Genomic DNA, 27,489 nt, shown 5'->3' on the forward strand with positions numbered 1-27,489 from the left:
TCCACGACAAATTTTTGCTGTACAAACTTCGATCATTTTACCACAGGCTACGAAGTTGCGCATTGTTTTGGAAATAAATATCCGAAGAAGGGAGGCTACTCCATGCCTTAATGGCCGTACTTCGCCGGAAACTATCGATCTTCGGAGAGTTTATAAAAAGCGGACATCGATTGGTGGGCTGTCACTTCGGGTTAGTGTCGGCTGGTATGCGGGAGTGTGTGGCGGGTCGCAGAAACGTCAGAGAACGCAAAAAGCTCTCGCACTCAGTGATAAAACTAGAATCACAGGTTGACAGATGGAGGGTAAGTTTGAGACATCTGATTAGTGGAACCGGTTTCTGTTCTTCGTGTTTTCAAAGTTAGCTGTTTGACAGAAATTATTCCAAGAAGGCTTGATTCTAGTTTCATCAGTGAAATTCCATTTCACAGCTGGGTCGTTGTTGTTGCATCTTGGCATGTCATTGACAGCATGTACAACACAACGACTCCATCTCCAAACTTTTTGTCAGCTGGATTGAACATTTTAGACAAAACCAGTTGATTTCGTTGTGGGAATTTGGCATGTGTTTTAACGTGAGGTTTTGTTTTACACACGTGCAAATATATTGATGAAAGGTCTAGGTTTTGACATGGTGAAATAAACTGATAGACAAAACGTCAGAAGTAGGTTAGCCTCAAGTGGCTACTTCATCTCCTCTCTTTATACTGGGCTGGCGGCGGGAACCAATGGTAAACCATACACCAATTCACACCATGTCCGAAAAGTCCTTTTTACACAATGGCTACATTCCAAAAGTGGTGTCAACTTTGGCTCTTACCTCTCAGCCGTCTCGCAAAGAGTGGAGTTGAAGTAGCTAACTGGGGCTAGAAGTAAGTGAGACAAACTGTTATTTTTTTCACTGTAAATATGTGAAAAGTAGTTGAATAAATTAATGTTGAGTTGGAAATGCTGTCATATATTATGGTTTGTATCCTTAAATACTGGTATTGTACAGCCACATGGTATGGCAGTAAAATTTTTAGCATGACTTTCACATCGAAAAAGCAACCAACTGTTTCATTTGGTAAATTTAAAATTATGACATTGAGCACGCTATGGTCACTGATTGGTTCAGTTTGACCACTCTTACTGAACAGTGGTAGTTAGTGGTTGACATCACTGGTTTGGCTGCGTATGCAGTTTAACTTTCATTTAAGACAACATACATGTACTTGTATAAATTTGAACCCTGTTCAAGGATAAATTCCAAAGTGTAGCACCCAGTGCTGTTTGTTTTCATTGTCTTTGACAGTGCAAAATGTACCCCAGTCATTAAATCTGGCCTAAATATCATACTGCGTCATCTGCGTTTATTCGTGCTACTGATGCAAGGGACTTACAGTGACCATGATTGGCAAGAACTGACGATCTATATAATAGCCTCTGACATTGTTATTCGTCACTCATATTCCAGTTCTGAGTGTTCTGCTATATATTGTTTTCTTTTCATTGGTATTTTATTTCATTTACATAAATAAAATCACATACAGATAATCTCTTGATGATGAATTTTGTAGCTCCCACCTTGTAACACTGCAGACGAACTGATTTGAGCTTAATTCAAGAATTGTGTAGAATTTCACTTCTTAGGGAAGGCACTTTTCATACATGTGTTTATGTTATGAAATTGTTTCTTGAAATACCTAGTAGAAATAACACATGTACATACTTGGAAGTGTTTAAGGATGTTCTGCATACAGGTATTATCATGACTCTTCCATGTACACATGCAAAGCAGTGAGCGTTTTTTTAACTCAGTGAACTTTAATTTTTTTTAAACATTAATGTTTATTTTATATTTGATAATATATATTTAAGGTTAAATAATGAATTATGGACAAAAGTTTAACATTGGGAGTAACCACACTCTAAATGTTGAACTGCTTTATTGTGTCACAATAATATGAATTGAATATTGTGTTAGTTATTAGATATTCAGAGTGTTTTGTTTTTTAAGACATAATTTAAATGACCTCAAATTCCATCCATTTTTCCCGATTTCCCGAGGAATGTGCTTTTATAGGTGCTTTGAAGGTTGGATGACATCCAACTGGGAACATGTACATTTTAGCAACAGAAGTAATGTCTGATGACATTTATTTGCCTCCAATAATGCTCTTTTGTGGTCAGTTTTCTTGGTTTTAGTGTACTTTTGTATCTCTTTGTCAAGATTTCTTATTCTTTTCTAATGCATCCAGAGGAATTAGGGCTTGATGTACTTTTGTTTGAACTCCCTGTGAATGGTGCCTTCTGGTAGTTCACTCTCATTATTTTCTGTCTATTGTAGGTAATTTGCCTCGTCCTCCTCCCCCAGTTGTGGGCAAAGTGACCCACCATAACATAGAGCTGTACTGGGAAGAAGCCCTGTCCAAACTCAACCAGAACATCAAGAAGGGGGACAGACGTGTGCGTGTCTGTATACAGGAACAAGACACTCACAACCAATGGGGAAATGTGTACACGTAAGTAGATAGCAAACAGTGATGATGGCGCTCCATTTTTCACAGGCCCCTTTGCCCACAAATCGGATGACTTTTCTCTGTACAGCTATGAGTTCTCTAGATAGAGAGCATACATGTAATGGGGGCAAATTTAGTGAAGTCAAGTAGATCTTCTTATTTATTAACTTGTGGGCTAAATTCTGAACTCACTTTGTGATATTAATATCTTTATTTAATCCTAACGGGCAGTTATGTAAGGCGTTGTTCCCAGCTAGAGTAGATTTTGTATTTTTGTACAGTGACATTCGGCAAAATGTACATACTAATCAGTCGATCCTGCATAAAAGCATTATCAAGTACCGGTACCAAAACTGACCTTCAGTACTAACTGCTCTGAGCGAGCACATGTAGGGACAAGCCGGTGTTATAATCTGTTATCAGGATATAATTCGTTTTACATGCATAAGCAAAACAGCACCATCATTTTAATATTGCTTTTTGGTCACAATATTTAATAATATATGTACATGTATATATCAGTATGCATGTATTATTGATATTCTTCATGTTTCACAAATGCAGTTTTAGATGGTGTCTACTTGTTGTATGTTGCTATTATTTTATAGAGCTTTTCTGAGAAGAAAAAATTGAGCCTTTTCACAGAGCTGCATTCTTGAAATCATTTAACATACGTGTAAGTCAGATTTTCATTAACAATGACAAAATTTCTGGACATTGCATTGCCTGATCTGCACTGATCTGTAAATTTGGATAATCCTTCTTAGGATGTTTGTCTCCAATCACCTGAAACATGAGAGTATGGACTGGGTAGGGGTGGGGGACAGGGCTGGAAACAAAACCACATTTGCTTTGTGCAGCCAACAGCTTTCGGAGTGGCTATTGATATGTATGGCAGTGTTAGTTACCCCATTGATATGGCTATTGAACTGCTTACCTGTGTGCATAGAGTTGTCTTAAGTAAGTTAGTGAGTATAATCTTGTTTTCTGAGGTTTGACAGTTCAGACTGTAGGGGTAATTCCTCTACTTTATTAAGGACTGTTTGTTATGCTTGAGTTCTTATTGTTAAGACCCATGCGTAACACTACACTGCTAACTGAACAAACTTACATCAGATGTGAACAGTATTACACCTACTTGTAGTCCAAACAATAACTGTATTATAGGCAGAATATCGGCGCAGCCTGGCCAAGCCATTTAACAGATTCTACCTAGTAATTGTAGAGTTTCAGTGATAAGGTCATTTATTCACATGCAGCTCTCGCTTGTTTACACAGGTACAGCTTTGTTTTGTGTGCAGGTGACCAGTTGCTGGTTATTATAAAGTTAATACTATGAGGTATGGTATAAAACACATGGCAATTAGTATATATAGAATATTCTATTACCCTTCGATTCCTTTTATTACATACATCGCACTGCTTGGCATTGTGCCAAGTGGACATCGTATGAGTCGTTAGATACCCCGATCACGTGACAGAAGCGTTTGACTTCTGGACAGGTTTGTTGTAGTTCTATGGGTGGATAGAGGTTGTTGTTTACACTGAATGAAGCAGACAAATATGAACAAAGAAACAAAATGGCTATTTTTTCTGTCAGAGCGAACGTTTATTTTAAAGGAGAAAATTATCAGGCTGCAGATAATTTAAAGCCTATAGGGACGTTTGAATACTACACAATAAAGGATAGTAATGGTTTCACGAAAAATTTTTTTTTTTTTTACATACGCACCTGATAATTCTTCCTGCAAGTCTTTCCTTGAGCGGCCTCTCCTAAGCGTCCCCAGTTGACCACAAACCGTGGTATGGCAATCAGCATGAATCCAGTGTACGGAGTTATGTCACCAAACTGTGTGTTTCAAAACGACGTGAAATCAGCAATATCCTACATGCTTTGTGTGTTATCAGAAAATGCTGAAAGTGAAAATACCGTTTAGTGAAAATACTCCCATGTCAGTCACGCCACTCCCAGTGCAAATGCCCGGTGCTGTCGACTGTAATGTTACACGTAACAGTAGCAGTACCATCCAAATGGCAAAATTCCAGTTTTCAGTCACACCTCAAAGTTTTGGAGGGCTGTTCAACAATGCAACAATAAATAACAGCACAGCTCACATCAACTTCACATCCTCAGGATAGCGGACTGGCTGCAGATAGTCATTTTCAACTCCCAATCCTTGTTTGATGTATATCCGTGTTAAACTGTTGTTTTTTTTTTTTCACAATTTTCAGTCCGTTTACTCATGCTTTCTCTCCGCCAACGCTGTTGTCTGACTGCTGTCAGTATATTGCCCTTGACCCAGATCTTCAAATTCGGTACATCTTGTGCCCTTTATGAATGAGAGTGACGCATATATTTTACGAAACAATCTGGTACGGCGCACTGAGTGAAACATGTGCATAGCTTGAACATATAAATTATAAAATATTTATTTGCTTACTTATAATAAGCATAAACACATATCTATGATGCTGTTATTGTTTCATTATTTATCAACATATGTTTAGAAATTAACATTGAATTAAAAATGTGAATTGAAGTGTTCCATTATTTCAACATTCGTTACCCAGTGTTTATGAATTTGATACAGAATACAACATGACCACAAAGCATTTACACAAGCAAACCAAATAAAATTCAGTATCAAACTATTGTTAACCTAATTTTGTGTGTTTCAATTATTTTTTTTTTCATACGTAAGTCAAACTTTAATTACATATTTTTTTTATTATTCTGTTCTATTCGTGAAGCACGTCCGTAATATTTAGCATCGCATTTTAACACCCCCTGTAAAACACATCATGGTTTGGTCCAGAATTAGGTCACGCCCCTTTAGAACGTTCAGTTGGGCTAAAACAACATCAGGGAAAGTGGGGGCATTTTTTGCTGTTAATCTATACCGCAATGGCAGTTTTGTTATAATTACGAAAACATTTTGCTGCTACCAAGGTAATAGAATAGAAATAATGTCTGCGTCAGGATAGTCTAATGGTAGTTTTAAATCAAATCGATGTGGAAGAGTTTACAAATTTTAGGTCGAAGGCTTCTTCTACATCGATTTGATGTAAAACTACCGTTAGACTACCCAGACGCGAACATTATTTCTGAAATAGGCCTGTTTCCTTGTAATGTATGTATGTATGCTTGGGGTTTAAGGTTGTACTTGACAATTTTTCAGTCATATAACAATGAGGAGTCATTATGGGAGTGTGAACATATATTGTCTTCTTGTGGCAGGGTGAATCAATGCTGTCAAAGTGCTGCCGCCACTCAAGTATCATGCAAAAGATACGACATGCCATAACACTTAGTCACAATATACTGACACTGGGCCAACCAGTCCTGTTTCCTTTGCTCAAGCTTGGCAATGCAGCAACAAGTACTATTTTTACAATCTTTGATGTGATCCGACCAAGGTTTGATCTCAGGCCTCTGACTTCGAGATGGATGCTTGTAGTGATTTAGCACTCTGAAAACATTCAGGAAAATTTTAATACATACATTCTGCACAACGTGTACTTTCCATTTTTTTTTTGAGCATTCAGTGATTAAGCATGTGCATCTTTTAAGTGTAGATAATATTCTTCAAATACATGACTTTACAACATGTTACAAAACTGTGTTTAAGGTATCAGACAGAATATAGTCAGGTATTTTCATTGCCTTTTAACACAACTACTTATAAATTATGCCATCTATGAAATGAATAAGCATAATGTAGTAAAATGTCACGTGATATTTGCAATGCTTTTGGAGATGGGATTATTTAAGAGCTTTAATAACCATCATGCTTTAATATCCCAATTGAATTTTCTGTAAGTGTTATATCTGCTATAGTATAAATGTAATATTTCAAATTTTTATTTAATGTAGAAACGGAGATTTTAATACTGCAACTCTCAGAACATAATGTGTTATTCACTTGAAAAAAAAAAAAATGGAAGGAAAAGGCAAAGCACCTTCTGTGTTCTTAAGAAGTTAATAGAAGTTAATTTAAAGCTCAAACTGTATTTTCTGGCATTTTAAGTCTGTTGTAGGGTATTTATTTTGGTGAACATGATAGGATTTGTTTGTGCAGGTATAAACATGATGCAAATGTATGTGCTTTGAAAAGCTGCCCATGTCAGCTAAGTCTTGTCAGGTCAGCTACATGCAGATAATGACCCAGTGTCCAGAGTGGCAATTGAAAAGTGATATACCCTTTCAGTGACCTGACCCGCTCACCACATTATATCCCCTGTATCTCATTTTTCTCTCAATGGGTCAGCCTTTTCAGAGATCAAATTCTAGACCCTTCTTTCATCTTTGAATGCACATGTATGGCATTTAGTGACACATGACCCCAGTATGTTGTCATTCGCTGTGTTTGCAGAAAAGTGACCTTAGCTCAAAAGCTTTTTATGGAAGTAATATTTTTTTTTTGGCTATATTAATTCTTTGTATCTCTTAAATTATGTAACTTGCACATGTGTGGACATGTGTCACGGTTTTCAGATACATGTATAGGCACATATGCAGGTGTAACCTTCATTAGAAAGGATAAATGTATTTTTTGAGGATTGAGCCATTGTCAGATGATAATTAACTGATCGACTACACATTCTAATTTCGTCATTTTTATTTAATATTTGTCAGTTGCTAAAAAAGGTTGTGAATAATTCTGGGCACTCAAGTTTCCTTCACCCATGATACTGACACACATCATCACGTGTATGTATGAGAGAGTGTATGTATGAGTATATTGCCTAAATTCACAACCAAATAAATATTTACCTATAAATATAAGGCCTCTTAACCATCAAGTCAGTGCTATCAAAAACTTGTCGTCATTTGATATTTTGTTCAAGTTTGTAATGAGGAGGGTTCAGTAAATATGAACTTCGAACATGATAACATGCATGTGTACATTTACTAACATGTAGCTTATTCAGTATATATTCCTTCCATTTGAAGGATGATCTGAATTTTCAGTCATACAACTATGACCTGTATAGTATATACAAGTGAGGATCAAAGGCCTGGTTATAAACATGTATGGTGTGCTCGTGAATGAATACATGTATCAAGCATCTGACATCAGATTAAACCTGGCCTTGTTGTTTCCATGGGAGGGACTACGTTATTGTTGAGGAATGCGTCAGGGTGTATGTATACATATGTGTGTCTGTTGTGTACCGCTTTACTAGAAACTACTAGGTATTTGGGACCAAGCTGTCAGTTATAATGTACTATAACTACATGTATTCACAAGTGGTGTTGTACTTAGTACAAAACAGGCTTTACATGCCCACACTTACCAGTAAGTAGTGTAATACACCATACCGACACTAGTACTCAGATAAAGATGAACTCAAACAGGAGTTGTGAGAAAATATATGTATATAATTGAACTCTATATGTGTTTAATAAAGTACAAGAAATTATACATGCATATGCAGTACTTAACTATAAAAAGAATAGTGTATTAATAAACTCTTGTGTTCAGGTAAATGACTTAAAATTTCTCACATAATACATGTAGTGCATTTTTACAAAGAGACAATTATGTTTATTTATTTCATTGGTGTTTTACACCATACTCAAGAATATTTCACTTACACGCTGGTGGCCAGCATTATGGTGGGAGGAAACTGTGCAGAGCACGGGGGAAACCCAGGACCATCCCACGTATGAGACCATTATAAATGTCAGAAAGTGTTAGTTTAGAAACTGAGTGTTTCAGTACAATCATTGGAAATCAGCAGAATTCACACAATAGGGTAATATGTGCAACTAAGCCATGAGCAGTATTTATGGTCATCTACCATTTGCAATTAAACCATTTATTGATTATCATTGACTGCTTAACAATTGTGTAATTTTATATACATGTTGTTCTGATGTCATCATAGTTCAACATGATTTGTGTTTTTTAGTTTTATTAGATGATGTTACCATTGTAATCACTTCTGGATTAGGTCTCTGCTTGTATGAAAGTTTCTGTGGCCTACCATATTATACCAGTACATTATGATTACGCTCTAAGATTTCTTTGCACACCAGTTCGTTTAGTGTATAGGCTGCTCAGACAGTTTGTGACACAGTCTGGTAAATTTTTGCCTACATGTACATGTAGCAGCTAGTTTCTGTCAGAAAGCTTACAGGTGATGGTGGCATTATAGTCACTATATGATGATAGGTCATTCAGCTTTAGATATGTGTATGCAAACAGTACACTGCATGTGAATGGCGTTGATGACAGAGTGCACCAGGTCAGCCATGAAAACCTACTTTGCATTGTACCCTGTCATTGTAGTTGGGTCTGAAAGTTGACATTTACAGGTAACGTTTGAATGATCTTGACCATGTGACTTAATCACAGCTGTCAACTTTTGGTCAGAAATACAATTTCCATTTCATTAACCTGCATGACATTTAGCAGCTCTGGTTGCTAATCCTCACAACATGGGGTGGGTCAACTCAGAGGGTGAGGTGTGCAGTTTGCAGATACATGTCCATCTCTGAATATACCTATGAATGAAATCGAAGAAAGTACATGTATCAACACAGGCAATGTCTATTACACACCTTTAAATTCCAAATGCTGTCTCAAAGCATGACCATGTCAACAAGGAATGTACATGCGCCAATGTACACTGCAGACAAACCGATTATTCGGGTAAGGACTATGTGGAAGTCACCTCACACCTTTATATGGTGAACAGTTGCCTCTTAAGAGCCCTCATTATGCAAGGAATGTGTGTACAAATGCATTTCAGCTAAAAATGAATTTCACTGTTCCAGAAGAGATTCTCTTCCCATATGTTTATATCGGGTACCTCCCATTAAAGACAGAATACATAATCCATGCCAGTTTTCCTAAGACAACCACAGTTTACTTTTACACTGTTTCGGCAGCACTGCGTGGGAGTCAGGCATACCGGGGACAGGATTTGTTATCAAATTTGGAGTTTGCACAACACCATCACTGGCTTTATATCAAAATAAAATGCATGTTTTATGATATCCTGATCACAGTTTGCCCAGACGTGATTTACATGTCACCAACAACAGATAAGATTATTGTTTTTCGTTTCATCAGCAAAAACCATGTGATCGAACGGTAGATACGTGGAAATTTGAGTCCTGTGATTGTAAGTGGTATGTATCCACATGTCAATAAAATCAATATGTATGACGAAAATTTCATCTGAGTGGACTCAATTATTAAGTATTCCTATGTACGAAATATGGGAAAAAGTTGACAGTCTTTCATATCACACCAGAATGAACAAGAAATGTTTGGCTGCACAGTGCACATGTCGCTTTAATCACAGTTTAACATCTTCATCTCATCTGTTGCTGTAGGCCTAGTTTGCAAATGTGGATTCACCGTGTGCTAAATTCTACTACAGATTTGTATATGGAGAGCCCTGCCGTTTAAAAACTGATATTTGACACAACACTCCACATCGGTAAAGGTACTGGGTAGTCACACTTAATCTTCAAAGAGTTTTCTCCCAAATTCCCATTTATCACAACCAACCTGTTGCGAAGGGCATGTACTAAAATCAGTATAATTAAATGTCAGGAAAACATGAATAGTTAGAATGACTAACTACTCAGTGAAGCGTGAGCTTGTTGATTGTCTGAACTCTCAGCAAAAACTTTTACAGTACAGTACAGTCATTTACAGTACATCTTCATTGTAAATCCTTTAAGGTTGTATCTGAAAAACTGGATCCATTTTCACATTATTTATTTGATTGGTTTTTAACACACACCCACAAATTTTTCACTTATGTGACATCAATCTATGTGACAAACCTCCTGACTTAAGGCCATAGCCAAATTGACTACATCTGGATTTGATCATTTGACCTCATCAGAGAGAGTCATAGTCACCCAGCGCTGTAACTGTCAGTGCCAACTATGGCCACTTTTCACATTCTTAGCTGTATGTGTATATAAATGTATCAGAGACATACATGGCAGTAAAGAAAACCTATTCATGTGTACATGGAAAAGGTATGTCTTTGAGATTATACGAGATACAGTAGAATGTACATCATGCATTATACATTTAGCATTTATACTGTGCAGCACTGGCAAGGATAGGGGGAGCAAAGTAAATGTTGAATATATGTATTGATTGGTGAATATTATTGACTGATTATTGAACACCTGAATTTTGATCACGTAAATATGTTAAATTACTAGTAAAACCATGTAATTGACTTAAGTACAGTTGGCAGAGAGAATTACATAAAAGCAATTACAGAAGATATGACCGGTAACTAGTTTAACAGATTAAATAGATTTTTCTTTATCTTATATCATGTAATGTGTAAAAGTAGCGTCGCTTGGGCCTAATCCAAACAGAACAATAAATCAGTCATATCTGACCGTGTTTGACTCAAATGAGATCATTGAGAGACCAGAAATGAGATACAAGAGTGATAAACGAACTGGCACAGGTTTACATATTGGGCAATCAAATGATAATAGTGTAATTTGTCTGAAAAGAATGCCTCTTGTTCCCAGGTACGCTGGTATTCTACACTGCACATGTATGTGTTCATTCTTAGTATAAATGTTGATGGCGTTCGTGGTAGGATTGAGTGGATACATGCATAACACCAATTGTTCCATGTGTCCATGCACATGTATGTACTTTTACTGTTTGATAGGGAAGGGGGCCTCCATAGCCGAGGTTCCAGTGCAGTGCAATAGCCCAGGAACCTCTCATTAATGCAGTAGTTTTGAGTTTAAATCCAGCTGATGCTGACTTTCTCTGTTTAAGAATAGATTTTTATTCATCCTTGTATACTTAATCCAGTTTGAGCGTGATTACTGAACTATAGGTAGTAGGGATGAGTTCATATGCGTATGTACACCCGTCCAAACTTTATTTCTAACCCTGAAAGTAAATTTGAGTCCTGGCAAAATAATACATTGTGTGATAATGGAAATGAAAGTGATGTCTTCAGCTTCATTATAATATGTACAGCTGATTACTGTCATGTATAAGGATTTTGTTGAGATTGACAGACAAAGTAAGTTTCATTTCCTGTACACATGGTAAATGAAAGTAATCCAATCTAATTAATAAATTTTCCTGTTATTAATACATTGGTGGTAAGGACTTATATGTATTGATTTCAGTTTTCTTCTTTATAATCCCAGAACCATGTACTCCTTGATGATTATTCTGATTTATGTTACATTGATAACTAGTGCATATTGAAATCCGGTGTGTGACAATTTAATTACACTCATTTTAATCAGTGCCAACAACTACAAGTCATATCCCCTGGCCTGGGTTAAATGAGCATACAACATAATATCCAGGTTCTGCTTTCCCATTGTTTTCAGTACTCACCTTTGAACTCACCTAAGTACATGTATAGTATGTGTGCTTTGGCATTCTTAAGGCAAAGGAAAAGAGAGATTGGTAATGTACACAGTGAAAAAAACAAGACTTTGACATTTGTTTGCAACTTTTTTTTGTAAAAAAATCTCATGATTACCACAATTAAGTCTCCAAAAACAGGAAAAAAAGCCAAAGCTGTACATCTCCTTGGGTCACCTATAATAAGATCTGTCATTAGCTCATGGGAACGCAGAGCACTAGCTATACTTTACATAAGTGATTTGGCTGAGCTTACAAAGCGTCCCCAGTTTACCAAAATATATGGCAGCTGACACCAAGGGGGGACACAAAGAAAATAATTACGTTCATTATGTGATAAGTTTTTAAATCAAATCATGACTTTTTGTATAAACAACAAAGTCATATTTTTCTTATGTGATCGTCCATTTTCAACAATGTGAGTTAAGTTTTGTATCAGACATTTGGTAATTGGTATTTTGGAGTATTGTTCTTAAGGCATGTAGAGAGTTTACAAGATCAAGTTTAGCTATTGTAAAACATTTTCAACCACTAAAGTATTTTTTTCAGTAGAATTTATACATATGAGTATTATGGAAATGATGCTAAAAATGATTTATTTGTGTCACTGTAGACACAAGCTTCATAAAACTGTGCAAATTATGTCTCTACACCCAATTATCGTATTGGTTGCGGAGGTCGTTGAAAAGGTTGATGAATTAGGAAATTCCAAAATGCATTTTTGGTTCCATGAATTTAATTATTTGTTTGTGTGTAAAAACATGTTAGCTGTAAAACTTTGCCTTTTGCGTAGTTTGAAATTTTAGTTTTTTTCTCAATGAAGACAAATATTTATAATAGTTAAGGAAAGTTGTCTGGGACAAACTCAGGACATGTTTTATATCTTAAATAGCAGAGCTTATGTAACAAATAGGATTTTCTTCCTGGCCGTACAGACTGCATGTGTAATGTTTGTGAACATTTGTTTTGGCACTGTGTGTGCATTTCTCTTAGAGAGCACATGCTATTCTGTCATAGAGTATGTACTTCTCTGATGAAACACCAAACCCAAACAAATGCTGTTTCTTTCATATGTTGTGTTGTATACATGTAGCTGCTATTGTGTAATAGAGGCAGGTGTTTCACTGTATGTGCAAAGTATCAACTTTGTACAGAATATGTGTAATTAAATCTTTGGTTACTGGCACCATTAGTATTGTATAGTCGTCTGTCACCTAGTACACAGCTACATGTACCTAGCTGGTAAAAGTTGGACATTGCAGATAAGGCATTCTGTTGACGGTAGAAATAAAGAAAGCATTCCTTTAAATAATTAATTTAAAAAAAATGTCATCTCCATGGATGTGGATATACAAGGTCCTACAAGATTAAGAAACATCTTAAATATTTCATTCTTTCCTTCCTATGTTTTAATTTGGCATGGATCACTTTTTTTGATTTGTATGAAAGGTGGCTGGTGTCTCTTGCATTTAGTACATTCTTGCAGCTTTTGGTCTGTTTATACTAAGGTTTAAAACTTAGTTTTAACATAGCACTGAAGGTCAAGATAACTGGATTCTAATTATGTTGACTGTAATAGCAGTGTTGGTCTACACTGGCATGTCAGTCTGCCGTATTGGCTTTCACTTTCTAAAAATACCAGTTTAAATGTGTTGGGACACCAAAGCAAGGACTCATGAAAACCTGATATGTGCATAAAATAGCCTAACAGGTTATCTGCAGGCACATGTATAAATGTACCATTTGCACTTAATAAATGTAATGATTGATATTGTTGTAGTACATGAACTGTGTGTTTGATTTTGAGATCTGTACTATTTATAGGGTGTCCCCTCACTTCTGGCAGATTAAGTGTTGTTAGATCAAAATATAACGGTCAGCAACATTCAAAAAAAGAATTTGAAAGCTTAACTTGGCGAACAAGAAATAAAATAAGTAAATAAAAACAAACAGAATGAATATTCTAATTATTTACATTTATTACATTTAAGAGTTTGTATCATATTTTTAATGGCTGAGGGGGATAGCATACGAGTGCGGCGGAATGACCTTGGAGCCTTTCACCAATGCGATCGTTGTGAATTCAAGCCCAGCCGGTTGTACATGGGAGCATGAATTAATGGAGAAATTCCTAGAAAACATGAATCCATGTGTAGGTGCATTTTGGATATGTGAGATCACAAATACAATATGATCAAAACCTATCCTGTATTAGTTTACATAAGGTTTATGTATTTTATGAAGAAGGCATCAATACAGTTTGCCTCCCATGCTCGGATGAATTCAGTATGAATGTCTGAATTCGGATGAATTCAGTATAAATGCCTGAGCTCAGAAGGGTTTGGCCATGCAGGCATGCATGTGGAATGATGCTGATGTTGGATTTAATTTTCTCCGTCAAGATCCTGCTGATCGGGTGTATGGTCACGGCAGGCTCTAAGAGCTAAGCTAACGCTCTTAGTGCAATAACGGAAGCTGTAAAGTACCTGGCATAATTCTCCCACCTGTGAAAATGACGGCTGGCTCAGTCCTGCCGTAACCATGGGAGATCAAGTCTTTCACGTGGCTATAAACATGAGATGATCTGTATCAGCTAGGTGTAAGACTTTGTTCAAACATTAAGACTGCCCCTTTTATTTGATCTTTTTGGTATTACATGCACATGCATATAAATAAATCTAATATACTTACTCAAACTTTCATTTAATAGTTCGTCCGAACATGAGCATTAACAGTGATTGTCGTCATTACATTCAAGTATGTTTGATCTTCAAAGGCAAAAGCTGTGGGTTGTATTGATTTGCAGGCACATGTTGTAGTGACATTTTGTTTCCTCTTTGACAGACCATTTATAACAATGACAACTAGGTGTAGAGAGAGTAAGATTTATCACAATTATACCTGTAATCTGCAATGCTGCATTTAGAATTTACAAAGCCAGTTTAGTGTAAACTTTGCTATCACTAAATCATCAATCATGAATACATATGCAGGCCTACATCGATAGGCCTTAGTCCAGAAAATGTTAATACCAGTCTCTGGTCTGTTTAATTGAACTCATTTGCATATCAAAACTAGATGTATTCATGCAGTTAGTGGGAAGGTACACTTAATACATGTACATGTAAGTATTGCCGAGATACTAAATTTAGCATACCTGTATAAACCTCTCCCTCATTCCACCACTCTATGCATTTATTCATTGACTAGATTGGTGGTTTTTGCCACCTATATGACACTTGTGTATGAATATTCCACTTATATGTCGGCGGCCAGCATTATGGTGGGAGGAAACCGAGCAGAGACCCATTGCCATCCGCATATTGCTGGCAGACCTTCCCACATGCATCCAAAGACAAAACCAGCATGAGCTGGACTTGAACAGCGACCACCTTGGTGAGAGGCTCCTGTATCATTGTGCAGTGCTGACATTCTAACCTCCACGGCTGCTCAGGCCCCTTAGCACACTATTCAATACCGCACTGTTACAAATATGTTTCCCACCAAGTTGGTGTAGCTTGAGGTTATACCTATACTGGTGCCATACACAACTACATGTGTGGGGAAGTAGTACATGTAGCTTAATTTGTTTCAGTAAAGGAATCATTTAGATTTTGTTCATTGTGTTAGACATGCAGAGACTTTGTGAGGTATTCATTGTTTGAAACCCATGGTATGATACTAGTAATTTGGCTTACCATGAACATCCACTCATGTCACTGTGTCTGTAGCTATGTAATTCATATATATGTACGTATACATATATAGGTATTTGTCACATGTAGTGTCAATTGCCCATAGCCATCATACATGTATCATAAAACAGCAGGCTGATTTGTCTTCCACCAAAAACCTGATAACATGAAGGAGTTGTGTAAATGGGCATAACCTGGTATTAGTGTGGTCTTTGGAGATACGAGTTTTGTTGAATAACACAAACAGTATTGGTTTGGTAAACTGCCAGTTTTCGTTCTGGTATTCCTTTGCTCGCATTATTTATTTTTCAGGAAAGTCAAAACATGTTTTTGGCAAAAGTTACTCATGAATGTTTGATTAAGTTTTTGTGGTGGAACTGGTAAATAGGGTCTCTGTAAAACAAGATAGTATAATCAACATATTTTTACTGATGTACATAAATGAATTATATAGTCTGTATGTATATTTTTCCATTTTGTTTTTAAAAACATAAATTGTGTCATTAATGATTTGTCCTGTACATAAGAATACATGACAACACTGTCAATATAATTAATGGGCACTAAAAGCCCATCAACATCATGGGTATTACCTCATCCTCTCCTGACATACCTTGACATCTACAACTGTCTTAGGACAGAGGGTGTGGGGCTGTTGTCCCTCAGTACATGGACCTGACACACCTATAAAGCCATAACTGTCATAGGACTGCTGGTGTCTAGTGTAAGACTTTGTACACTCAGCCAGCTAGCCCCTCCGTACATGCACCCGACACACCTGTAAAGCCACAGCTGCCATAGGGCTGATGGTGTCTAGCGTAACACTTTGTACCACTCAGCCAGATAGAGTCCCTCTATAGTTGTAGTTGATATCTTACCCTGTAGACTTTATTGCATTTATGTTTTTTTAATACAAGTATAAAGGTGAACAAATTCCTACCAGTATGTATGAAAAAATGGGATTGGGTTTATCCTGATATTATTTTGGCTGTATATGTTTCATATGGAAGCCTGTTGATGCCACTGTAAATTGAAAAAAAATGTGTCCAGCTAATTCGTTAAAACAGATTACTGTTCCATTTTAGTAAATTACTAAATCATTATAGGGAATTAGCAAATCGTTTTTACAGATTGGCAATCTGTTATAATGATTTCCTAATTTGATGTAACAGATTACTATTTACTAATTTGTTTTCATGGCATAGCAATAGGATTTGCTGATTCGTTGTAACAGATTACTATTCCGCTTTAGTGACTTAATATATCGTTTTAATGGGTTACTTTTTAGTTTGAAGAGTTGCTGTAATCATTGCTATTCTGTAGAACAACTACATGTAAGTGGCTACAGGTTTAACAGAGATGATTGTGTAAAGATGTAAGCTTCTCATTTTGAGGATAGACGGCAGCATAACGACTTGTGTGCCTTTTACTTTCATCGTTGTTTATGCTATGCTGTTGTCCCTCGTTTCTGTCCATAACGATTACTGATTCGATTTATCGAAATAGGAAATCGTTATAATGATTTCATAATTTGTTACATTATTTTGTTACAGAGGTTATGGCAAGCGGACGATCATCAACAGTTTGGAGCCTAGTACAGAGTACAAATACAGGATGAGGTTCATGAATGACGCTGGGAACAGCGAGTGGAGTGCTCATGTGACCGTCTCTACCACCAGTAAGTCAAACATGTGGTACGAGCTGTTACAGAAGACTTCGTACACGGCCATATAGGCCATATACATGTGTTCTGAAATCATTTCTCTTGTGCGCATGAACTGTGATATGTACATCAAGGGCAGTTAGAGGTAACTAAGAAGTAGTTTATAAGTAAAAGTTAATATTTTAATTTCGTTAAAGTATATGTGTAAGATTCAGGGTTGAAGATTACCCTTTTCATTAACATGTACTCGTGAATTTTGGTAAGTTCACATGCTGTTTGTTTATAGAGGAGCCTCTGACTGGGGAACATCTTCACAGAGCTATAATGAGACTGGACTTGGAGGAGTTAGAGAGGATTCTGGAAACAGGGTTTGTAGGAGTGTTTTTCTTTCATTGATAAATAACTAGATGTGTCACTGACCTCACTACCACATTGTTATTATATAGCCCAGTAAGAGTGAAAGTATATTTCACTCTGTCAGTTGGTCAGAGATAAGTTTCTCTGTCAAGATAACTACAGTCACTTAACCCATAATTTTCAAGGAATTTCTCACCATCTGATTACCCTGCTGTAGAAACTGTAGCTCAGAATAGTGATTGGTTTGTAAAAAAATAAGGTGAAGATTTATTGTAAATCACTTAAAATTTTAGTTCAGTAGGATGATTAGTTTGATGGAAAATTGTATGCAATTGTCAGCAGCCTGAATTTAGTTTGCCGACAGACATCTCTCCGGGAAAGAAACATTTTTTAGGAGGGATGTGGAGAGCACATAAATTTCTTTCATACCAAATTTACCTGATTTGAATCCTTCTGCTGTTGTACAGTGTGGGACTCAAGGTTAAGATGTAGTGATGTGAAACCATGCCATGACTCTTTGGCAAGGATGTTATTAACAGTATTCTTGTTTAGTGGAAGTGGAAGATAGGAAGGAAATCACGAATTATTTGTATCCTTAGTCTGATTTACACAATGTGCAATCAACATGTCACTTTCTTTGATAATCAAGTCTCGGATTATTGGTTTCTTACAGAGATGTATACATTGATACTCCAGATAAGCTAGGGTTCTCTCCCTTGATGCAGGCTGCGCAGAAGGGATACCTTGAGTAAGTAAATGGCTTTTGTCACTTTGCCCACACTAGAGCACAATCAGCAGTAAAAGATATGAATTCTTTGTGTATGGTGTGATGCATTAGTTCGGCAGCACTTGATATCACAGTTAGATGTTGTGACCAGAAAAATGTCAAAATCTAATGCTTAAGTATTAAGTAATTCTTGATAAGAGAACATTTTGTGACAGGTGAGGTTTTGTTTCATATCGTTCATATGTAAAAGGTCAACTTTTTTTCTTCTGTAGAATTCTTGAGAAGTTGCTATCCTTCGGGGCAGATGTTCATCTGAAGAATGATGCTGGTAAAACAAGGTAAAATATGTTAAGGGTCAAACCAGGTGCATGTAATGAGATGTGAGAACATGTTAATAAAAGACTAGGTAAGGCCATGGACAGTAAATGATCATTTCATGGATTTTTCACCAGTGAAACACCCTACTGTACTACATGAAAAACCAGGTAAAATTTGATGTAATGAACGGTGTATATCACGCGTACTATAACTTCACATATTTTTTCAGCGTGCCACTCTGATACAGAAGGGGAGATTATTTGACGCAAAATTCCATGAATTTCCCCTGAGGAAGACAGTTGCTCTTTTGGAGCATATCGATAAAATATAGGTTAGGCCAAAATTAAACTATTATATGTTTGATGTTATGCCGCCGACCCTTCATAAAGGCCTTGGCCAAAATTCTTTTTTCGTGTTTTCCCAAATGTCATATTTTTATATTTTTCACTCAGTATTACTTGTTTAATTTTTGCCCATGATTTGAAATGTCACTGTGTTCACAGGTGACTTGCGCTCTTTCAGGATACAAAATTTCCTCTCTCGCTGTTCAGCAAAGCCGGCTAAAAAAAACAAATTAACAACTTAATTTGTGAGATTATTATTTTAAAATGTTTGAGGAAATCTTGCCATCAGCCTCTTACAAAGACAAAATATAGAATTCTCTGTGATTTAATTCTTTTCGCTATGCTATACCTTAAAAAACACATCTAATCTCGCGAAATTGAATTGCTAAGAATAGTGTTATAACCGGCATGAGATGTTTACAAACACCAAGGAAAGGTGGACACAGGCCTCTACCTCCAGGGTCATGTCGGTCAAGCTATACATGAGGTTCTACGTTTAGCCCACTTACGCCGGCCCTCCAGTTTTTTTTTATGTGAATCAAATGAATTCAGTCATGGACTGTTATAACCACTGTGACAAATTGACACCATACATCATAATATCTGCTGTAACATGATCACAATGGAAGGTGTTTGTTTTAAACCTACGTTGTCAAAGAATCCTGAAAAGCACCCCTTTTATTTTGGCATCCACCATTGTGTTACTCTCATTTCACACCTATGAGTGGCCCCACATGAGGCGCTTCTGTTGGCATGGAATAGTACCATTGGAGAGATACCGAAATTTAAGAAAAAGGTTGGTCCGGTGTGTGGATACATTTTCTCCCATCAAAGCTCTATGCTAGGGAGCATGGAGCTGGGAATATATTTTCTGAACTGACATTGATGTCACCACTGCAAAATGTATCTGTTTACTGATACATTGTTGTGAAGTGGAAACAATGGTAGTGACACTAGAATGGGCAGGTGCATGTCTTAATGGATACAGGGAATTTCACATACTGAGACAAAGCTGATATGCTCCATCCTTTAATCTTCCTTCATGTAACACCGCATGATTTTAGCTCTCATCTTCCTCATGTATAAATGGTTTGGACAGTGTAAATTAGGTCAAAGCTGGTGTTCTGAGCTGAGGCTCACTTAGGTGCTTACACTCTTCATACTTTTAGACAAGCTTGTACATTGAATGAGGTATCCAGGACAATAAATGTTTGATCCTTCATATTTAGGAAGAATCCCGAAAATTAAAATTAGGAAAATGGAAATAGATTTCTCAGTATAGATTTTATTTTATTAGGTCATAAGGTTCAGCTTCACTCCATCAAAAGTATCAGCTAGACAGGATTTTAATTATATTTTTACATGCTGGCCCCTCTGTACAGGACCTGAAATGCTAACACAAACTTTGACTTAAATTGCCGCGTTGTTTTCATCAAAATGTTTAACAAATGGTTACTTGTTCATTTTATTTTAAAGATCTAAGGATATTCATTTTGAGAATTGTCTAATATTGGGTGACATAATTTGGTACTGCGTTCTGATTAGTGTTGAGGAAGTTTAATTGTAATCAGTCATTTGAACAGGATTCTGCTATTGTTCTTTGCTTACATGAAAAAAAAAATACCTACCTACCTGTTTTTGTTATAAAGGACTTGTAACATCAAGCAAACAGGGGCCTCCATGGCTCAGTTGGTTAGCGCGCTAACACAGCATAGTGACCCAGGAGCCTCTCACCAATGCGGTTGCTATGAGTTCAAGTCCAGCTCATGCTGGCTTCCTCTCTGTCTGTATGTGGGATGGTTGTGCGTTTCCCCCTGGCTCTGCTTGGTTTCCACCCACCATAATGCTGACCGTCGTCATATAAGTGAAATATTCTTGAGTACGACATTAAACACCAATCAAATAAATAAATAAATTAAGCAAACAGTATTTTAATTTTGGCCTTATGATGAAACTCACACAACTTTGAGACTACCTATAGATGCTTTATTAACGGTCCCCTGAAAGTGAGGTGCACTGTGGTTATCTCCCCTTGGGTGTTCCTAATGTGTCAGTTTCCAGCAAGAGATGAGTTGACTTCTTCATCACATGGTTTTAATGTATTGCTAAAAGCATAAAGGAAGGGGCATTAGCTACCTACACCTATCCAAATACGTTTCACCCAAAGTGTAACATCACTACGTATGACACTGCAGTATACGCACTGATGCTCAGTGCATGTTGAATTTAATGTGCCCCTTTCTTAATGATGTTCGACAAAATGTCTGGTGTTTTGTTGTTGTTCAAAATTCAGTCAGTTGTGTAAATGATTATTTTTTTTTATTATGTTAACAACAACATGTTTGTAACACAATTGAAAAAGCAGAATATCAGGCCAGACTGAAAAAATTGTTTGTTTTGGGTAACCAATTCAGAAAAGTAGGCTAGATCAGTAGATAATTATTTTTTTTTTCTTTTTTATCATTCTGGCTAAACAAAAAGATAGGAATTTTAAAGAAATAAGCATTGTGAGAAAATGATAAAATAAACGAAACCAAGGAAAAAAACCCTGATATTCGAACAGCAGCCTAATAAAAACATTAGAGTATGCCCCTTTTTGAAGGGTCGGGTGGGTTGCCTCCGGTGATCATGCTTTTAATGTCCTTAGCGATAATCTAGTATTTTCGTGATGGAAGATAAGTGGAAGGTGAGTTTTTGTTTTAATTTAAGAATTTCTTCTGAGGGTTAGTATACACACAGTAGAACGCAAGTTGGTGTACCTTGACTGGATCTTCAGTACAGCACAATGATCCAGGAGCCTTCCTCCAATCTGGTCACTGCGAGTTCAAAGCCAGCTCATGCTGGCTTGCTCTCCAGCCGTGCGTTGGCCGTGCGCCTGTCAGCTACCTGTGGATGGTTCCCTCCCACCATAATACTGGCCCCGTCGTATAAATGAAATACTCTAGAGTATGGCATAAACATCAATCAAATAAAGAAAGAAATTGACGGGATCTTTGTTGGAGATTGATGTTTGCTTTGTGATCGCGAGTAATGTCATATCCAATACCTGCCTTTCAGTTTAATGCTGGCCTGTTTTGCTGGCCAGCTGGACTCAGTGAAGATACTACGTTCTAATGGGGCAAACTATGAGGACTTTGACCGCGGGGGCTCTGCGCCTCTCCACTGGGCAGTTGATGGACAGAACGATAAACTGGTGGAGTGGATGATTAAAGATGGTGCAGAGGTGGATATCAGGGACCAGAACTCTGGCTGGACTCCGCTGTTACGATGTGGTAAATGCAGAAACATTTGCAGATACCCCATTTTTATTCAGACTCTAATCTGATCTGCTCTTTTTAGCAAATATACATGTAACTGTAGCAGGAATATTTAGTTTCATTTTTCTCGCATGGTTAGGCCATCTAATATCTCAACTACAAGTGAGCTCTTTGGTAGCAAGTGAGATATTTCAGCCTTCTTATTTTGAATACTTTTACTGGGCCCATTTTGTGTTTGTGTTGTTGTTTTTTTACTATGTTGTAGAAATGATAATAAATCTTAATATGCATTATATGATTGGTTTGCAGCCTCAGTGACGGGTAACTACGACGTGGCATCAGTCCTTCTGATGTACGGAGCTGACATCAACGCTCAAGACAATGACCGGAAAACACCACTCATGATTGCAATCCTCAACGGCCACTTCCCCCTGGTGGAACTTCTGTTGAAGAGGAATGCCGACATAAGTCGCACTAATGAGGTCAGATGATAGAATACTCTAGAAACTGTCAGTGTTTCTCTTGTCATTTGTCTCATGTTTCAGATCTTGGTATTAGCCTAGGGCACATGTGGGATGAATGGCCTTACGCTGAAAATTTCTACTGGAAGTTAAAAAGTTATTGTTTGATTTACAATGCATATGGGTACTAAACAATTCGAAGAAATTCACCGAAAAAATATACCGTACTTGAATTTGTCAGTGTGGGGTCTCGGTGACCTATAAGCGGTCGCCGATGATCTTATGATCATTTACGAAGTCTAACTTCTGTTGACAGCCCTTCTTGTCTTGCACTAATACGGTGTGCAGTTTTATGCATTACACACGGGAATATTAGTTATTAACTTACCAAAGGTCGGTGGTTTACTCTGGCTTACTCTGGTTTCCTCCACCCTTAAAACTGACTGCCATCATGTAAATGTAAAATTCTTGTGCATGGCGTTAAACAAGATTCCAATAAATAAGTAACTACAATAGCCGAGGAAGTTCAGTTCTCAAGAAATTCATTATCAGGGGAGATTATTTATTCCACATGGTCTCAGAGTTACTTCCCATATTTTTAAACCTCAACACAAAATAAATCTGTACGTAGTTAATGTCATGCAGGATGAAGTAAAAACGATTGGCATGATAAAGGATATTTCATTTAACAGTTTTAAAAAGTTATTACTTGTAGACTGCACATATATGTGTTATGTTCATTGTTGTACTTGTGTTGTAGTTTGGCAAGACTGCCTTTGAAATGGCCCTGACAATGGATAAGCGTGTAAGTGACTGTCTGTTTTGTTGCTTGATCAATACATTTTTTTTAACATAAATATTAATTTGTTAATGTATTACTGATCTACATGTTGTCCAGTAAAACTGTGTAATTAAATCACTGTAAAATATATTTTGTACTCATGGTGTACAGTTGAAAAAAGATACGCCGGAGGAAAAAAGAGGTACATAAAAACATTGCCTTTAGTTTTACTACAGAATGTAAACCTTGTTTGCAGGCTGCAGGTGTAATGATATTTTGTGTTACAATTCCTGAAGCATTACTACAGAATGTAAACCCTATTTGCAGGCTGCAGGTGTAATGATATTTTGTGTTACAATTCCTGAAGCATTACTACAGAATGTAAACCCTGGTGGCAGGCTGCAAGTGTAATGATATTTTGTGTTACAATTCCTGAAGCATTACTACAGAATGTAAACCCTGTTTGCAGGCTGCATGTGTAATGATATTTTGTGTTACAATTCCTGAAGCATTATTACAGAATGTAAACCTTGTTTGCAGGCTGCAGGTGTAATGATATTTTGTGTTACAATTCCTGAAGCATTACTACAGAATGTAAACCCTGGTGGCAGGCTGCAGGTGTAATGATATTTTGCACTACAATTCCTGAAGCATCAGGGGATAATTCCACAAAGTTTAAAGCCCAAGAAGTTTTGTACATATTTGACATTATATTACGAAACTTATATGTTCATAGTTTTTAACACAAAGGATTGGACAATAAGCATTAATATCAAATTTAAAGTTTGCCAAAAGTCAAATTGGCCTGTTAGAATCAACCCCTGTATTTTTGCCACTCATGAAGAGGCACTTTGTATAGGATCCAGTCATTGTGTTATTATTGTGGTATTTTTCTTTTCATTTATTCACAGAGGATCATCAAAACAATAGAGGAGCATTGTGACAGAAAAGGAATCAAGATCCCTATCCATTGATTATGTGAGGAGATGGGCAGGTTTGTTGTTTCATGCCACTGTTGAGAAAGGTGTCTCTTGGCATTTGACAACACTGGTGTCAGGAGAGTCCGAAATTCAGCTTCTCCTTTATATTTATGTATTAAGGTCAGGTTTTCAAAATTCTTAGGCGATCGAAATGTAAATAAAGAAACCACTTTTTAGGTCAGATGTGGCTGGAAAATTACCAATCAAGGAAGTGTACGAACACATTCATTTCTTTGTTGGAAAAATACTTGAAAGGCTAAAACTGAAATGCCAATGTGTTGAGGATAGAAACCAAAGTACAGTATTTGTCCTTGGAGGATGAAATGTTGTTGATAGAATGTAAATTTGTTGTATGTAATTTATTCATTCAGGATTTCAGAGCACTGTAACTAAGGCACTGCTACTTGTGTCTACCTGTAACTAAGGCACTACCACTCGTGTCTGCCTGTGTCCTCTTAATTTCTCTGACCATTGCAGGTAGACATAATTGCATAGTTTGATGTATTTTGTATTTGTGTACATGATTCATACACATACCTTTAGGAGAGAAGGAAGGAAGAACAGGAGAGCATGTCTTCTCTACCTCAGAGAATTTTTGCCATTCGACTAGAACAGCCATTTTTTATGCCATGTGTGTGGTGGGTCGGGGGGTGATAGTAGGGGCAGAAACTAGTGCAGAAAGAGAAGTATTTACATTTATATACACTGCAAGTCAGAAAACTTAACATTCTTCTCCATTTAACACTGGGCAGTTTTCAGTGGGATATTTTGTCTTGTTATGCAGCTATGGTCTGTGATGATTATTTTTTATGCATGCCTTGGTTACTTAATTTTTATATGTTTGTGTTGTTTTTTTCTTCTTCATGTGCCATTATATTTTCATTCTTGTTTACTTTTTCTGAGTACATTCCTGATATGTTTCACGTCAGGATGCGTTTTTGAGACAAATATAACATTATGTGTGTCCTTTAGAAATTATTTTAGTAGTACCATTTTTTACTCTCTGTATGTGATTTGTCTTTTTGAATGATGGGTGTTCCACTACAGGAGTGTTGTCCATATCACAACACAGTAATGTATAACATATACCAAATCCCATTCAGTGCTCACCACTGAAGGCTGTAAATTCTGCTGCAGTGTGTAATTCCCTTGACGAGCTGCTGTCTAACTATTAACATAAAAGTTTAGAATGATAATATTTGGATCTAGTTTTGACAGTATTTCCATTGCTAGAGATTCAAGGTATTTGTGTGTGTAAAATTCTGTGGAAATCAGTGTAAGTCTGGGATGACAATAACACTGACAAGCAAAGTAAGACTTACACTGTAGTATACCACTGTTACCATAGTCTTGACTACGACTGTATTTTGAAAGTTTGGGGCTCGCAGGTTGCTGAAAGGCCTATCATTTTACACTGTACTCACCAGTTTCTAACAGTTATCAGAAGATAAATCATTCTCCCTCCTTTCGTTTGTGTCAGCAAAACACACAGTGAAATTTTATGATGGGTTGTGACGTTAAATATGCATCCAAAATAAATATTAATCAAATAATAATCACTGTTGTCCATACTAATCAAGTGTAAATTGACAGGTCTTCCCGCGATCTGTTACCCTTAATGCCACCAACTTGTGAAATCCACCAAGCCCTTCAGTAGGGCTTTACAGATGAGATCATTTCAAAATGTGTAAAACTGTTAAATCACAATTTAAGGTTTGCACAGCTCACGTCAGAAAACTTCAGTTTTAGAAGGATATGTTGGAAATGGTACATGTATTGCTGTTCACATTAGTACTGGGACGAAAGTACCTCCATGTTTCAATTCCAGAGTGTACACACATGTACGACCTGAATTTACTGTGCATAGTGTATTTTTCCTGACACAGTGTACGTTTGTTACAGTGATCGGTACAAGCTGATAATCCATCTGTTGTTGTTGTTGTTGTTTACGGTCTTTGATACTGAAACTCTTAGATGACAGAATGTTTGCTGAAATTTCAAGTTGTAGGTGCAATAAAGATTTCCGTCCATACATAAACATCAGTCGTGACTTATTGTTCATGCCACTGAGCTGTAACTTGAGTCATATCATGTAGATTCATGTGTCATATTGATTTTACAAGGTTTGTGAGAAGATGAATCAGGACAAGAGAAAACCTGTAGACATCGCTGTACATGTAGGAGTATTGGACAAACATCCTGACAGTTACATCTGCAATTTAGAAACCTCTTGTAAGTTAACATGTTATTTATTTTATGCCACAGCTGTTATAAGGTGAACTTAGCGTACTGATGTGTACATGTACTACAAAATCATGAAATCGTAAATGTGTGTTTATATTAGATGGACTACATTTTGCGGATCCACTGTGTATTAGCACACGTAAGTTTCTCTACACATTGTCTATTGGTCCGGTTTAGAGGGTGAGAAAACCAGTCTGTAGACACTGGGCAAACTTCCTGGCCTGATATGAAGACATAGTACATGCCAGCAACAACTTGATTTGCTGCACGTCATGAGTCAGTGGATTAGAAGCTGGACCTATGTGGAAGTCGGACACATGTAGAAATCAATGCCTTCTGTACATCCTTGGTACAGAATTTGCTGAAAAATTCCCAGAGTGAACTTAACCAAAAATCGTTTCTTCAGGAAATATGCTACTTGTGCTTTAATTTGTTTTTAGTATACTTGAGTATTTGATATCAGTGAACTACCTCTACCTGTACAGTGGTAATTCTGGGGCCCAAGCCAGCATTGACACTCTCTTGTAATACACTAACATGTTACCAGTTTGCCCATATTATCATCCTTCCAAAACCAGGAATCATTGGACAGACTTAGCCTGGATTACTTCGGCAGGAAAGCTTCCCCATTAGTTGAACACTGAGATTTAATTTTTCATTGACAGTATCGTGGTCAAAGATGTTTACCACCTTAACTTGGTCTGTTACTCACAAACTTTCCTACATGTGACATTCAGATTGTCATGCGTTAGCGGAGCTGATGTCATGCGTT

The 27,489-nt window shown here is 36.9% G+C and overlaps 1 protein-coding gene across 1 annotated transcript; it reads left to right on the top strand.

Moving 5' to 3' along the window:
• The first annotated feature begins 196 nt into the window (after positions 1-196).
• On the top strand, positions 197-26,507 carry LOC135468060 (fibronectin type 3 and ankyrin repeat domains 1 protein-like). Its single transcript, XM_064746088.1, has 10 exons — positions 197-302; positions 2,327-2,501; positions 17,139-17,263; positions 17,535-17,616; positions 18,279-18,353; positions 18,605-18,670; positions 22,052-22,266; positions 22,561-22,733; positions 23,473-23,517; positions 24,405-26,507. Exons 1-10 carry the CDS (start codon positions 296-298, stop codon positions 24,465-24,467), a joined length of 1,026 nt encoding a protein of 341 aa, XP_064602158.1. The 5' UTR covers positions 197-295; the 3' UTR covers positions 24,468-26,507.
• The last annotated feature ends 982 nt before the right edge of the window (positions 26,508-27,489 follow it).

Source organism: Liolophura sinensis, chromosome 6 (genome assembly GCF_032854445.1).
Source record: "Liolophura sinensis isolate JHLJ2023 chromosome 6, CUHK_Ljap_v2, whole genome shotgun sequence".
Lineage (NCBI taxonomy): Eukaryota > Metazoa > Mollusca > Polyplacophora > Chitonida > Chitonidae > Liolophura > Liolophura sinensis.